Raw genomic sequence first — 15,288 nt, 5'->3', positions numbered from 1 at the left:
AAAAAAAAAAAAAAAAAGTTCCAACCAATCCTTGGTCAGCCAAGTTTTTGGTTTGTGTGTGAATTTTTTCTTCTTTTTTTAAAAAAAATTTTCTTTCTGCCGGGCGTGGTGGCGCAACGTCTTTAATCCCAGCACTCGGGAGGCAGAGGCAGGCAGATTTCTGAGTTCGAGACCAGCCTGGTCTACAGAGTGAGTTCCAGTACAGCCAGGGCTACACAGAGAAACCCTGTCTCGAAAACCCACAAAAAAAACAAAAACAAACAAACAAAAAAAAACTTTCTTTCCTTTTCATTTTTTATTTTCTTTAAGGGGTGGGGGGGTTGTGTTAGGGTTTCATTCTGTGAGTGGAGAGCCCTCTAGTGTTCATGATACCCAGTAGATTCTGACTGCTGCACTAGAAGTTGCAATATCAGAGGTTACAAGAGCTCTCCAAAAGTCTCCTATAGGACGTTGAGTCACTGTCAGCGTAGCTGAGTTTTTTAGTTAGGGTGTATTCTGAGACCCTGTTTGAGAACTGAAAAAATACCCAGAGTGAAAAACCAGACCTGGGGCTAGAGAGATAGATGACTCTGTGGATAAGAACACTGGTTTTTCTTCCAGAGGACCCAGGTTCATATTCTCGACATCCACAGGGCAGTTCACAACTGTCTATAACTCCAGCTCCAGGGGATCTGACACCCTCACACAGACATGCATGCAGGCAAAACACCAATGCAGATAAAGATAGAATAAATTTAAAGAAGAAAGACCAACAACTATGTAGGATTAAAGCAAACCTGAGGATGGAAAACGTGAAAGGAGGCAGTGGGTACCCTGGTTAATCTCAACCATCCTAGCACGCACAATGTTGTATTCTGTTTCAGCGGGTGCGGACGGTACTGTTTGAACCGTCAAAGAGAAGGGAAGTGGGTCTACGACTAGAAGAAAAATTCGGTGGACTGATGTATGGAGAACCTGAAGGAAGACATCAATAACAAGTAGCCCAAGTGGGCAGTTCCTGAAGACCAGGGAAACGAGGAAGCAAGGTCCCATGAGGAATGTTGAACAAATAGTAAGATACTTGAGGGGGAAGTCCTTCCAGGGAAACCTCTGAAATGTTAGTTTATTATTTTTTGGGAGTAGGGGGACAGCTTGGGGTTTGTTCAGGCATTCATCCTCCCGGGGCCCCAAGGTTACTCCTGTGACTGGAGTAGTTCTACTGTGAAAACTGTACTACCTTCATTGTGAAGTACTAAGCTACTCCAGTGAACTAACCTTTAGTTCATTATCTTCCATTCATCCACGGAGGCAATAATCTCTCTCACAATTTTTATAAAAAACACTTTTTCAAAAAAAAAAAAAGCAAATTATTTGTTACCGTATAAACTTTCTCGCTGAAAGCTGCCAGCTTTGACTGAAATCAACTGCAATACCTACTAGAAGATTCCAGAAAGACTGCTGCGGAAGAACCTTGTAAGTAGAAAGACAACACTTGGAAAATTCTTTCTCCTACAGACACCGAACCTTTGGCGAACCACATTACCCAGAAGACCTTACGGCCTGGCCGGCCCTCGCGCCGTGCATTCTGGGATTGGTAGTTTTCAGGGCCTATTCGTCAGCTCGCGTGGTGCAGGCCCAGGAACTCCCTTTCCCTGCTTGCCGCGCGGCCTGGGTGCTCCTCCGTGATCAGGAAACGCGAAAGATGGCGACTGTTCGGCGACGTTGAGGCCGCGTTAGGCGGTTCAGACGCGGGGTGGTGAGTCTTGGCGGTGGAGGCGGCTCCCACGAGTTTGGAGAGTGGGTGAGGAGCGGGAAGATAGCCGTAGCTTCAGCCCGGACGGGGAAGAACTCCCCAGGGAAGGGGCACGAGCCAGGGCAGCTCCGGCGGGCAAGAGCGAGGGGCGCGGGCCCCGGGAGCAGTGTTGGCTGCCCAGGGCACAGGCCACCTCCAGGACTGTATTATGAGCTTAGACTTTGGCCCGTGGACATCGCCCTTGTTATACGTCAGTCTGACTTAATTCTTGTTCCCTTACTTCGGCCAGACTGGAACTCTGATGTGCTCCCAGAACCCACCCCATGCCTTCCGGCTTCGGGGTTACCAACTAGTGAGTGCTTCGGCCGGAGATTAGTTCTAACCCTAACCCACAGTTGCACATCTTCAAATTCTACTCGTACTTTAAAACGAGCCACTTCCTCTGTGGGTCCTTCCATATCCTCTTTACGACTGGAAAGGACCGGCAACTTTGGATGCTTCGCCTGAGCGTTCTTATCTTGGCGTGTCTTGTGCCATCTGCTGCTTCCTGTGGGCAGAATTTCATTTTGTAGTTTCCACGGGGTCTACAGCTGAATGTTGCATATATAGTAGCGCTTGATGAACAATTAAATGAAAACAATTGGCCTTTGCCCTACAGAGAACTGGGAAGCACGGCCAGGGTCTTTTGGAGTCCGGGTCTTTTGGAGCTTAAGCTGGCCTTGAATTCAGTATGCAGCTTAGTCCATTTTGCCTTCTTCACCTTCCTAGCGCTATGATTACACTTGTAGACTACTAAGCATTTTCTGTAATTAAAAAAAATAAGTCTACATATTTCCTTGTAAGTCACCAGAGTAATTCTTTTCAAATTTTATTTTTGGTTGTATTATACTCTGCTTAAAGTTCTCCTTAATGTTCTCGTTGAGATGACATTGAGAGTCACATGCCTTTGCCCGGGCCCCTAACAGTGTATTTTGCTTCTATTGACAGTTCTCATTCTGTCCCAGACAAATGCCATTCAAGCTTAGTGTCTTCTTTATTTTCTTTCTTTCTTTTTCTTATTTAAAATCTATTTATTTAGTGGATTGAGTACATTATAGCTCTCTTTAGACACACCAGAAGAGGGCGTCAGATCTCATCGCAGATGGTTGTGAGCCACCATGTGGTTGCTGGGATTTGAACTCAGGACCTCTGGAACAGCAGTCAGTGCTCTTAACCGCTGAGCCATCTCCCCAGCCCCCTGTCTTTCTTTTGTTTTCCTTTTCCTTTTTTCCCTACAGCTGTAGTGAAAGCCACCAGTAACTTCCACTTCCCCCCAAAATCTGTAGTTCCTACTCTTGCTTCTAAGTTGAAATCCAAGCACCTTTGCCCTGGTTTCTAACAATTTCATGATTTGACTTCTCCTCATTCTTGTGTTTTTGGGGGTGGTGGTGGTGGTGTGTATGGGTGTTTTTCATGTGTTTGTGTCTGTGCACCACTTGAGTGCCTAGTGTTTGAGGAGGTCAAAGCAAGGCGTCAGGATCCCCTGGAATTACAGGTGCTTGCTTGCCAGCCATCATGTGGATGCTGGGGACCAAACCGAGGTCCTCTGGTAGATCAGCTAGTGCTCTTAACCACTGACCAATCTCTCCAAGCCCCTGACCTTGTCTTTTTTTGGGGGGGTGAGATAGGGGGGTTCGAGACAGGGTTTCTCTGTATGGCCCTGCAGTCCTGGAACTCACGCTGTAGACCAGCCTGGCCTTGAACTCAGAAATTCGCCTGCCTCTGCCACCCAAGTGCTGGGATTAAAGACGTGCGCAGCCACCACCAGGACCTTGTCTTTTTAAAAAAATTTTTTTTTCGTTATTTATTTTATTGTTTGGCTGTAGGAGGTGTATGTGCAACAGTGCCGTATGTAGAGGCAAGAGCACAGCTTGTGGAGATCAGTTCTCTCTCGCTCACGTGGGTCCCAGGGATGGATCTCAGGTGATCAGGTTTGGTAGCAGGCATGTTTTCCCACTGACCTCTGGAATCAGCTTCGCTGCGGGTCTGTACCCCTTAGCCGCAGTCTCTAGAGAGCGACGTGCAGAGCTGGTTGTTCCCTCAGCGCTTGCCAGCTCCATCTGTAAGCTCTCTTTCCTGATCATCCCGTGGCTGTTTCTTCCACTGTCAGCTCAGTGTAAATGTCAACCTAAGACGTCTTCCCCGAGAGCTTCTTCTTCATCTCTCCGTATCATGTTACTCCGTTTGCTTCCCTGTTTGGAGTTCACTCTGAGTAGCTGAAGCAGTGTGTTACACTGGATTCATGCTTCACGAAATCAGCGAATTCGTGTTAGTTACGGTGTCGTCTCCAGGACCCAGAACAGCTCCTGGCACTAGAGGGTGTTCAGCACTTGGGATTAAAAGCAGATTGAGGCAGATTTTTGTGAATTTGAGGCCACCCTGGTCTACATAGTGAGTTCCAGGCCAGCCAAGGGCCACCATAGAAAGGCAATGTCCTCCCACCCCCACCCCCAAAAAAACCAAACCAAGCAAACAAACAACCCAAGGATGGACTGTTTTCCTAAGGCTGTAAAGTAGGAGAGACATACTGTGAAATGCATGACAGACTGACTTAGACCAGTCTCTCATTTTTTTTTTTAGTTAATTGTGAGATAAAACTAGGTCGTCTTAGCCTTCAGAAAACGCTATTTGTTGATTTTGTTTTTTCATCCTTAACATTTTCCCTTCTTAGGCAATATGGCAGTCACTGGCACGGGACAGGAGGATTGCCTCAAAATGCTTAGGACACCTATACTCTAGCCGAGTTACCTGCGAATAAAATAATTACTAGTTTTTGTAGTTCAAGAACAGTTGGCAGTGTGGTATGCTGTGCAGTGTATACCCCCAGGGGGGAGGGGAATAGATCAGACTCCTGCTCAGACCTCTCAGAACAGTAGACAGTAGATAGCCCTGTCTGCCTAAAGAAGACAGACCACCAGGCTGTGGGACCTGAGGAGAGATTTGTCAGCCTGTCTGTCAGTCACCTCTGGAACTTGTAGTTGAGACACTTTCCATTGCAAAGAAAGTGCTTGCCGGGCAGTGGTGGCACAGGCCTTTAATCCCAGCACTTAGGAGGCAGAGGCAGGTGGATTTCTGAGTTCAAGGCCAGCCTGGTCTACAGAGTGAGTTCCAGGACAGCCAGGGCTACACAGAGAAACCCTGTCTCGAAAAACCAAAAGAAAAGAAAAGAATGTGCTTGGAGGTCTTGTGCACCCTTCACATTTTTCCCATTGCTTAACTAGNGGTACAGTGTGTGTGNGGGGGGGGGGGCGTGTAGGTAGGTAGTTCAGAAGTTGTCATCAGGGGGCACTGTCTACAATATGTTGTGTGTGTACACGCACTCATTTGCCACAGTGCACATGTGGAGGTCAAAGGATGAGTTTTTGGAGTCAGTTCTTCCTTCCACCCCATAGGTTCTGGGAATCAGACTCAGTTTGTCAGACTGGGTATTGAGCGCCTTCACCCACATAACCATCGCAGTGGCCCTCCGCATTAGCTTTTAAAACAAAGGTTTTACTGAACCCAGAGCAACTTGGTCAGGCTGGCCACTGGGCTTCAGGGACCATCTGTCCGCCCAGGTTGCACTGAGGCTGCAGGTGCATGCACTACACTGGGTTCCTCACATGGGCACCGGGGTCCAGGCTGTGGTCTTCATGCTTGTGCAGTGGACGGACACCTTATATACCAGGCCGGCTCCCCAGCCCCTAGAGTGCATTTCTTTAAATCAGAGTAAAAGTATTTTGTTTCTCCTCTGGTGGTTTCTTTCTTTCTTTTTTCCACTCCAGATTTTATTCCCTGTCCATCCTCCATCTGTTCCATGTCCCATACCTCATCCCCCACCCCCACCCCCCCACCCCCACCCTTCTCCACAAGGATGTCCCCACTCTCCATCCTCCTGGTGTTTTGTGTTTTAAATGGTGTTGGTTATTCTTTGTTTTTGAGATAATAGTCCAGGCTAGCCCTGTCTCAACAATGGAGTGGTGAATCTGTAAGAAGAAATCACAGGGAGACAGTCTAGTGTAATGAAGAAGTATGGGCTTTTCACGAGGAACTCAGGTCTCTGCTAATCAGAACTTGTGTATGTACCTGTGGAAGCAGCTACACTAATACACACATTAGCTTTGTGGTTTGCTGAACTGGACACAATAAGGACTGCTTTCTCGCCCAGATGGCAGGAGAACTGGCTGACAAAAAGGACCGAGACGCATCACCCAAGGAGGAAAGGAAACGATCACGGACTCCTGAAAGAGATCGCGATAGAGACAGGGACCGGAAGTCCTCCCCATCTAAAGACAGGAAGCGGCATCGCTCACGGGATAGGCGTAGAGGAGGGAGCCGTTCTCGCTCTCGGTCCCGTTCCAAGTCTGTAGAGAGGTAAAGTGGCTCTGTAGCCTGTTACACTAGGAGGGGGGATGCTTGACACCTGTCGTGTTAAGCAACAGCGTTTCATACGTGAGTAGCCCGAGTGGACCGGAACTTACGGTTCCTCAGCCCCAGCCTCCTGAGGCTGTGGTCATAGGTCTTCCCATGATGCACTGCTGAGTAACCAGTTCCTGAAGATCGAAAATGAGCTTGTAAGGTGCAGCTGCAGATGGTCGAGGCAGATGGCTCAGCTGTTCTCACAGCCCCTGATCTGCCCTTGCTACTAAAACATAGTATGACGACATCGCTCTGGAAGATCTTAAGATCAGGATCTGTGCTGTTAGGGGTCAAGCCTGGCCTCAGTGGTAAAGCGTAAAGAGCTTGCTATGTGAGCACACAGGCCGGAGTTAGGGGCCTGAGCATGCAGGTAAGAAGTTGCATGTGGCAGCATGCACCTGCAATCCCAGCTGGTGGGGCTTGCCTAGACAGCCAGCCATCCTAGCCAGTCCCCAAGCTCCAGGTTCACTGAGAGATCCTGTTGAAAAGAAAAGAAAGGAAAAGAAAGAAAGGGAGATGGCAGAACAGCTCAGAGCGCTGACTGCTCTTCCAGGGGGCTCAAGCTCACTTTGTAGGATTCTCAACACCCACATGGTGGCTCACGGTTCTCTGTAACTCTAGTTCAAGAGGATCCAGTGCCCTCTTCTGGTCTCTTTGGGCAACAGGTACACATGTGGTACTTGTGGGCAAACACACATATAAGGGTTTTCTGTTGGTTTAAGTTGAAGGACAGAGCTATCACTCAGTGGTAAGCATAAGGACCTAACGTGCAAGTGAAAAGCTGTGGGTGCCGTAATCCCAGGAGACAGGCAGGTTCCTCGAGATCACTGGCCAGCCGAGTTAGCCAAAACGGTGACTTTGCAGTTCAGTGAGAGACTGTAGTAGTCAGTTTGCTCTGTAGACTTGGAGAAGGAGTGCACTTAGCGAGGTGAGGGCGAGCAGGCAAAAAACAGAGGCTTTCTCCTCGCTTGCCATTCCATGGGCTTCCAGCAGGAGGCGTGGCCAGATCAGATGTGCATTAAAGGCATGGCCGCCTACCTCAGAGATTCCGAGAAGTGGATCTCCCTACTTCAGGTTAAGCAAATCCCTCAGTGATGTACCCTCCATTGTGGGGTTTTAGTTCCAGATGTAGTCAAGTTTACAACCTAATATAGCCATCATAGAGACCTTGTCTCTAATGCCGAGAGCTATAGAAGAAGCCATCTGACGTCCTGCTTGTACCTGCATTACTACCATGCATTCAGAATGTACCTGTACACCATACACGTGTACACACGCGTGCGTGCGCGCGCGCACACACACACACGCACACACGCGCGCAGATTTTACTAGAATTTCCTCAGAATGTCCCTGAGGAGCACATTCTCCAGTTGTCAGCCAGGACTTTAAGGAGAAAAGAGCATGGGAACCTTTCCAGGCCTCAGTGAGGTAAGAAACTCTAGAACCAGCCAAGGATTTCTTCCCATTTTCCGCCTTTCAGGGAACGGAGGCACAAAGAGCGGGAGCGAGATAAGGAACGGGACCGGAGTAAGAAGGAGCGGGAGCGGGACAAGGATGGCCACCGACGGGACAAGGACCGCAAAAGATCCAGGTAAGGAGTGACGGGTTAGGGGATGCGTCCAGCTCTCCTGCTCCACTTTAGCTTCCTGGGAGAAAATAGACTTCTCTTAGCAGATCCCACAGGTAGTTTCTACAGAATCCTCAGAAAGTGTGTGCCTTTCCCATTTATTCGTTTGTTTGATCAGTCAGTCAGTGTCTTCTTACTTCACCCTGGGTGGCCCGCACCTTCCTGTGTAGCCCAGTTATAGCTAGCCTTGAACTCTTGCTCCTCCTGGCCTTGCAGGTGTGAGCCTCTGTGCTCAGCTCAGCAGGCATCGTCTTCAGAAAGAAAAGTGGTTCTCCCTTAAAGCTGCCTGGGACCTTTGAAAATGATTAGCTATTGTCTTGTCCCAGAAAACCCTACAAAATGAAGGAAATCAAGAAGGTCAAATCTTTACCCTCATTTTAACACCTGTGTAATTGCCCAGCAACCAAAGGTAGGCGTATTTGAGAAGCCATGTGCGGCATCCTAGCATTATAATGATGGAGTCTGCAGGTGTGCCCAAGCCAGTGGAGCTAGACACGGGATCAGTGTTCCCAAAACAGTGCTGAGTCTTCACTGCTCGTGCCAAAAAGCGCAGAGAAATGCTGAACCAGATCTCTAGTCACTGAACAGCTAGGGGAACAGATTACCTAGAATGCACTGGGGTATCACAGAGAGAGCTGTGTCAGATTGACTCATGTGTGAGCTTCCTCCACGCAAGATGATCCTCGTGGGAAAGGAACACACTGTTTTCTAAGCCAGAAAAGGCTGAACAAAAGAAAAAGATACCTCAGACAAAACAGGAAATAAGGACTTATGGGACAGGGATTATTTCAGCATAAAATGAATGCAAATAAGATTTAAAAAAAAAGAAAAACAAGAAAAGAAAGTAAAGTGGGGTTCAGATCTCAGCACCCACAATGAAAGTCCTGCTACATTCTTCCCCTGCAACCTCAGCGCTTTGGGGAGCAGAGGCAGGAGGATTGCTGAGACTTGCTGGCCACCAGCCTAGCTTCAGCTTCAGTGAGAAGCCCTGTCTCAAAGAAGTAGGAGAGAGAGTGATGGAGCAGGACATGTAACGCCTTCCTGAGGCCTCTGCACACATGTGTACACGCACACACACAACCCAGCAAGCAGAGTAATTCAGGTCTCATTTTAAAATTCAGATTATTCTTGGAACTGAGAAATTAATTTGAAAAGTTCATCAGTTAGTCAAACAGTCCTAGAGCTCCATTGTACTATTCAATTTTTTACCTAGGCTACACAAAATAAATTTAGTAGAATATCTTTAAAATTTTTTAATTTGGACTGGAGAGCTGCCTGTGTGCTTAAGAGCACTTGCTGCTGTTACAGAAGAGCCAGGGTCAGCTCCCAGCACCCAAATCAAGGGTTCACAAGTGCCTGTGGCTACAGCTGCATAGGAGCCATGGCCTCTGGCCTCCGGGTGTGTGTGTGTGCACGAGTGTGTGTGTGGGGTGTGTGTGTATGTGTGTGTGCACGTGTGTATGTACACGTGTGTGTGTGCGCGCGTTCTGCCTGCGTGTGTGTATGGTGTGTGTTCTGCCTACGTGTGTGTATGTGTACCATCTGCATGCCTGGCCTTCTGGAATCAGAAGGGGGCATCGGATGCCCTGGGATTGGAGTTATGTGTGGTTCTGAGGCTCTGATCATCAGGTGGGTACTGGGAACTGAACCTGGGTCCTACCCGATGAACTCTTCCTCTGGAAACTTACTATGGATTTTTTTGTTTGTGTTCCTTTTTTTTTTTTTTTTTTTTTTAAGATTTATTTATTTATTATATGTAAGTACACTGTAGCTGTCTTCAGACACTCCAGAAGAGGGCTACAGATGGTTGTGAGCCACCATGTGGTTGCTGGGATTTGAACTCCAGACCTTCGGAAGAGCAGTCGGGTGCTCTTACCCACTGAGCCATCTCACCAGCCCCTGTGTTTCTTTTCTTTTTTTAAAAGCAGAACAAATCCTGATTTGTTAAGGAAAAGGTGAGGAAGAACTCCCGAGGACAGGCAGGATGGTTCAGCAGGTTAAAGCACTAGGGCTGGCCAGCAATAAAAGAGTTTAAGCTGTGTGGTAGTCGCACACACCTTTAATCCCAGCACTTGGGAGGCAGAGGCAGCCAGGTTTGAGGACAGGCAGGCTACACAGAGAAACCCTTTCTAGAAAAACCAGGGGGGAGGGGGAGGCTCCAAGGGAGCTCTCCACTACCGCTCTCCTGAGTTCTCCTCAGGCTCGTGCTGAGGGTTTGAGGCAAAGACAACTTACAGGAACTCTGTAGGGTTGCTGTGCTCTCTACAGCTTAACACACAGCAAACGTGAAGCTGGGGAAAGATCAGTTGGGGGAGGGCTCAGCCACGTGTCTTCTGTGTATTGTAAAGTGAAGGGTCTTATTTTTCAGTGTGCAACTACTGTTTAGGATTTTTTTTTTTTTTTTTTGGTAGCACATGCATGCGAGATAGGTTCTTGTATTTCAGGTTGGCCTGGAACTTGCTATGTATGTCGTACAGGCTGGCCTGGAACTTGGGATTCTCTTGCCTCAGTCTCTTGAGTGCTGGGATTGTAGGCATACACGACTATGCCTGGCTTTTACTTTTATTTCTTGAGATTTTTTTATTTCATGCATATGAGTGCTTTGCCTTCGTATATGTCTGCGTACCACATGAGTACCCAGTGCCCATGGAGATCAACAGAGGCTGTCAGATCCCTTAGAACCAGGATTCAGATCGTAGTGAGCCGCCATGTGGATGCTGGGAACTGAACCTGGGACTTCCTTGAGAGCAACGAGTGCCTAACCACAAACAGACTCTCCCGAATCTGTTTCTGTTTGGTTGGTTTTGGTTTTTACTATTTTTTTATACAGAGTCCCACTTGGTAGCCAGGGTGGTCTTGAACTTGCCTCGGTCCTCCCGTGGGCTGGAGTTACAGGTGTGAACTTTTATGCCTATCTTGCTTACTATTGAGATGTTTTTTGTCTTAATTTTAAATTAAAAAAAAGCATTTCTTTTATATTTGAGATTATACTATAATTATATCATTTCCCCTTTTATTCCCCACTCAAAAGCCTCTCATCGTCCCCTCCTCTCTTTCAAATTCATGAGCTCCTCTTTCATTGTCATGTAAGCATTGTTACATACATGTATGTGCGTGTTTGTGTGTGTTCTAGAGTACGTCAGTACAGTCTGCTCACTACATATGACACTGCTTGTGTGTGGTTTTAGGCCTGGCCACTTGGCTTTGGGTGAGCAGTTAGATGGTGTGCTTGCTCCTAGCAGACACTGTTCTCTGAGTTGCCTGTAGTTTTTGTGTAGGCTGAGGAGAGCTTCCCGCCATGCACGGTCGGAGCGGTGCTCCCTGGTCAGCTCCTGTTTAAGCGGTCACGTTGGTGAGACTTGATGGGTGTGGTTTTCCTTTCCTAAGACAAAAGACTTTCTGTGTAGCCCTGGATGCCCTGAAACTATGTAGACCAGGCTGGCCCCAGACTCACAGAGCTCTGTCCGCCTGTGCTTGCCTCCTGGGTGCTAGGACCAAAGGTGTGTGCCGCTATGCCCTGGCTTGTTTGGAACTTTTGATAACTGTAGTGAAGCCCACTTTTCTGAAAGGGTTAAGTCAGAAGGAGTTCAGGTAGAGTGGAGCCAAGATGGGGCATACTTAGGTTTCAGAGCAGGCAGGGGCTGGGCCTTGCTTAAGAAAGCTTTAGGTCATGATGGGTGGCCATGGCCAGTCTTGAGTAGTAAGAAAACTTCAGTTCTCTGAGCTCTGAACCTTCCCTCTTTTTCCTTAAAGCTTGTCTCCTGGTCGAGGAAAGGATTTCAAGTCTCGGAAGGACAGAGATTCTAAGAAGGGTGACGAGGATGAACATGGAGACAAGCGACCTAAGGTAAGGCGGGCTGGCACCTCGGCCTCCTTCAAGGGGTGGCCGGGAACTCACAGAGATCCGCCTGCCTCTGTCTCCCAGTGCCGGGATTAAGGTGTGGGCCACTGCCATTACTACCAGTGCCCAGCTAAGGAAGAGAATCTTTTTTTAATGATTCCTTTATATTTGTTATGTGCATTATGTTTTGTTTGCATGTATGTCTGTGTGAGGCTGTCAGATCCCCTGGAACTGGACTTGTAGACAGTCGTAAGCTTCCATATGGGTACTGGAAGAACAGCCAGTGCTCTTAACCTCGGAGCCATGTCTCTAGTTCTATGAGGGAGAATCTCTCTAAACCCAGTTCCCATGTCTCATGCTCAGATCCAGCCACTGTCCCTGGAGGAACTTCTGGCCAAGAAAAAGGCTGAGGAGGAAGCTGAAGCTAAGGTAAGGCTGTGGCACCTGGATTCATGTGCTCTGGCTGTTCTAACAAATGCCACAACTGGGCAGCTTTAGCCTTGGAGCTCTAGGACTGAGAGGTCTTGGCTGCAGTACCAGTGGTTACCCCTGAGGCCCCGTTCACAGATGCCTTCTGTCCTTACGGTCACCTCTGTGGGCTCATCTCCTCGGTATTGATACGTGTTTTTCTCATGGAACTACCATGCCAGGTGGCTGCTGTGTTCACACCATGCCACCTGACTGGCTGTACCTGCAGTCCATGGCAGAGTCCTGGGCCTCTATGTAGTTTTATCAGAATATTTACTATCTTAAGTGAATATTTAGGGCTTTCCTGGGTCTCTGTGGCAGTGATGTGGCTAGATACTGTTAACCATTCCCTTCTGTCTTGAAGCCCAAATTCCTCTCTAAAGCAGAGCGGGAGGCTGAAGCTCTGAAGCGGCGGCAGCAGGAGGTGGAGGAGCGCCAGAAGCTGCTCGAAGAGGAGCGGAAGAAAAGGAAACAGTTCCAGGACCTGGGCAGGAAGATGCTGGGTTTGTTTTGTGCCCTGAGTAGAAAGGGCAGGGTGAAGTTATGGAGAGGGATAGAAATTAGGCTATAGCTCCTGGTAGAACCTGCCTGCCATTCAAAAGGCTCTGGGTCTGATCGCTAACCATTGCAAAAAGAATGGGAGGGCGGAAGATGGGGACTTTTTGTTCCAGAGTTTGGAATGGTGAAAGGTCATGGAAATGTGTTAGGTCCCCTTCCCACCCCATGTCCACTCGCTTTCCTCCCGTGTTCCGATTGCCTGCCTGCCTTCCCAGCCACTCCCTCCCACAGAGCTCTTCCACTGTCCTCCTTTGTCTGCAGAAGATCCTCAGGAAAGGGAACGGAGAGAACGGAGGGAAAGGATGGAGCGGGAGACCAATGGAAATGAGGATGAGGAGGGGCGGCAGAAGATCCGGGAAGAAAAGGACAAGAGCAAGGAGCTGCACGCCATTAAGGTACTGGCCGAGACCCCCAGAGGCCAGGGTTGGTCGTTTCTCTCTCTGTCTCAGGTCAGGCCCTCAAGGCTGACAAGCTCTGTGCTTTCCTTGATAGGAGCGTTACCTGGGTGGCATCAAAAAACGGCGCCGAACAAGGCATCTCAATGACCGAAAGTTTGTGTTTGAGTGGGATGCGTCTGAAGACACCTCCATTGACTACAACCCCCTGTGAGTGGCTCTGTGCCCACATCCTGGGGCTCGGACACTGGTGGTCCTGAAGAGCTAGTGACAGAAAAAGCAAGCAAGTCTGGGATGAGGCAGTGATTGACCAGTATTCCTGAGCTGGGGGAGAATCGGTGCCCATCGGCAGGTTGCCCTTGCCGTGAACAGCTCAGTTCTCTGTCTGCATTGCAGGTATAAAGAACGACACCAGGTGCAGCTGTTGGGGCGAGGCTTCATTGCAGGCATTGACCTAAAGCAACAGAAGCGAGAGCAGTCACGTTTCTATGGAGACCTGATGGAGAAGAGGCGAACCCTGGAGGAAAAGGAGCAGGAGGAGTGAGTCTTTGGGCATAGGGTGGTCTGGCAGAGCGCGGAGGCCACGACAAGGAGTGAACTGACTTTTCTTAACCTCCAATCATGTCTTCTTCAGAGCAAGACTCCGCAAACTTCGCAAAAAGGAGGCCAAGCAACGCTGGGATGACCGCCATTGGTCCCAGAAGAAGTTGGATGAGATGACGGACAGGGACTGGCGGATCTTCCGTGAAGATTACAGCATCACCACCAAAGGTGGCAAGATCCCCAATCCCATCCGGTCCTGGAAAGATTCGTCTCTGCCCCCACATATCCTGGAAGTCATTGATAAGTGTGGCTACAAGGTAAGGGGGCAGACTGACCCAGAGCTTCTGCCGGCTCCTCCTAGGTTCTAGGACTGCAAATGTAGTGGGGACCGGAGAGCTCTGTTCCTTCGCCATCCTCCGTCTTCTCTGCCCACAGCACCAGACTTAGCTATGCCTGTCACTTTGTGGTGGAAATGTGGGCCTTTAGGGCTGGTGTTTTTCTTTGGGCCCCCTTTCCTATGTGTGTGTCTCGGATGTATGGTGGGAGCATGCTTTGCCCACTGTGTTAGCTCTATCCCAGATGGTGTGATTCTCTACCCATTACTTTTGTTCTGGGCCACTGTAGGAGCCAACACCTATCCAGCGTCAGGCCATTCCCATTGGGCTGCAGAATCGTGACATCATTGGTGTAGCTGAGACTGGCAGTGGCAAGACAGCAGCCTTCCTCATCCCATTGCTAGTCTGGATCACCACACTTCCCAAGATTGACAGGTAGGCTCAGCTTGCCATCAGTTGGGTGCATTGCTAGGTATGACATAAGGCAAACTAGAATCAGTAGCTGTTTTGTTTGTCGTCTGTTGAGAGAGCCTTGTATTCCCTGCGTTATCTTGTACTCTGATTTTTACATGGGATCACCAACCTGCCCATTCCCATAGTTTCTCTAAGAGTGACTTTGTCTTGTTCCTGCTTGTGGTCAATGAGACCAAAGCTTATGGAGATGTGGGATACCCCATTTACCACAGGATCGAAGAGTCAGACCAGGGCCCTTATGCCATCATCCTGGCTCCCACCCGTGAGTTGGCTCAGCAGATTGAGGAAGAAACCATTAAGTTCGGAAAGCCACTCGGTATCCGCACTGTGGCTGTCATCGGTGGCATCTCCAGAGAAGACCAAGGCTTCCGGCTACGCATGGGCTGTGAGGTTTGTTTCTCTAATTAATTACATTAGTATATACTAACAATAATGCTAGTAATTAATGGGCATCACAACAGCCATGTGAGAGCAGGTAATGGTAGAGACTGTACACTATTTTATAGATGGTGAGGTAATAGCTCAGCTGTAGTCCAACACAGCTGTCAGTGGGACCTGTAAAGCGGGGAAGAGTTCATAGCCAGAGCCTGTGTTCTTATTAAAGCATGGTGTTGGTAGGCGCTCCTTAGAGAGATGGAGAGATCCTGTAAGGATATGAGAGAGGAATTCTCGTGTAGACCTCTCAGTGTTGCTCCTTCCACAGTGCTCTCTGCCTCTCTCCTTCCACAGTGCTCCCTAGCCTCTCTCCTTCCACAGAGCTCTCTGCCTCTCTCCTTCCATAGGGCTCCCTAGCCTCTCTCCTTCCACAGAGCTCTCTGCCTCTCTCCTTCCACAGGGCTCCCTAGCCTCTCTCCTTCCACAGTGCTCCCTAGCCTCTC

General features: G+C 48.8%; 2 protein-coding genes across 3 annotated transcripts in view; both read left to right on the top strand.

Annotated features, from left to right (window-relative positions):
- Rnd1 (Rho family GTPase 1) overlaps positions 1 to 1,326 on the top strand; it is a 13,988-nt gene extending 12,662 nt beyond the window's left edge. Inside the window, exon 5 of the mRNA XM_021183873.1 lies at positions 864 to 1,326. Within this exon, the coding sequence (XP_021039532.1) occupies positions 864 to 974 (111 nt within the window). The 3' untranslated portion in view covers positions 975 to 1,326. The remainder of the gene's footprint in view (positions 1 to 863) is intronic.
- Positions 1,327 to 1,612: 286 nt separating this feature from the next.
- The window catches only part of Ddx23 (DEAD-box helicase 23), an 18,041-nt gene continuing 4,365 nt past the window's right edge, over positions 1,613 to 15,288 (top strand). Inside the window, exons 1-12 of one of the 2 annotated variants that reach the window (XM_021183841.2) lie at positions 1,613 to 1,735; positions 5,919 to 6,124; positions 7,650 to 7,760; positions 11,550 to 11,643; positions 12,001 to 12,066; positions 12,470 to 12,608; positions 12,925 to 13,058; positions 13,156 to 13,268; positions 13,455 to 13,598; positions 13,693 to 13,918; positions 14,226 to 14,371; positions 14,623 to 14,800. In XM_021183841.2, the coding sequence (XP_021039500.1) occupies positions 5,919 to 6,124; positions 7,650 to 7,760; positions 11,550 to 11,643; positions 12,001 to 12,066; positions 12,470 to 12,608; positions 12,925 to 13,058; positions 13,156 to 13,268; positions 13,455 to 13,598; positions 13,693 to 13,918; positions 14,226 to 14,371; positions 14,623 to 14,800 (1,557 nt within the window). In that variant the 5' untranslated portion in view covers positions 1,613 to 1,735. Of the gene's footprint in view, positions 1,781 to 5,918; positions 6,125 to 7,649; positions 7,761 to 11,549; positions 11,644 to 12,000; positions 12,067 to 12,469; positions 12,609 to 12,924; positions 13,059 to 13,155; positions 13,269 to 13,454; positions 13,599 to 13,692; positions 13,919 to 14,225; positions 14,372 to 14,622; positions 14,801 to 15,288 lie in introns of both variants that reach the window. The other variant, XM_021183842.2, reaches the window with a different exon arrangement.

The sequence above is a fragment of the Mus caroli genome, chromosome 15, assembly GCF_900094665.2.
Source record: "Mus caroli chromosome 15, CAROLI_EIJ_v1.1, whole genome shotgun sequence".
In the NCBI taxonomy this organism is placed as follows: domain Eukaryota; kingdom Metazoa; phylum Chordata; class Mammalia; order Rodentia; family Muridae; genus Mus; species Mus caroli.
This window is presented reverse-complemented; position numbering and strand designations above follow the sequence as displayed.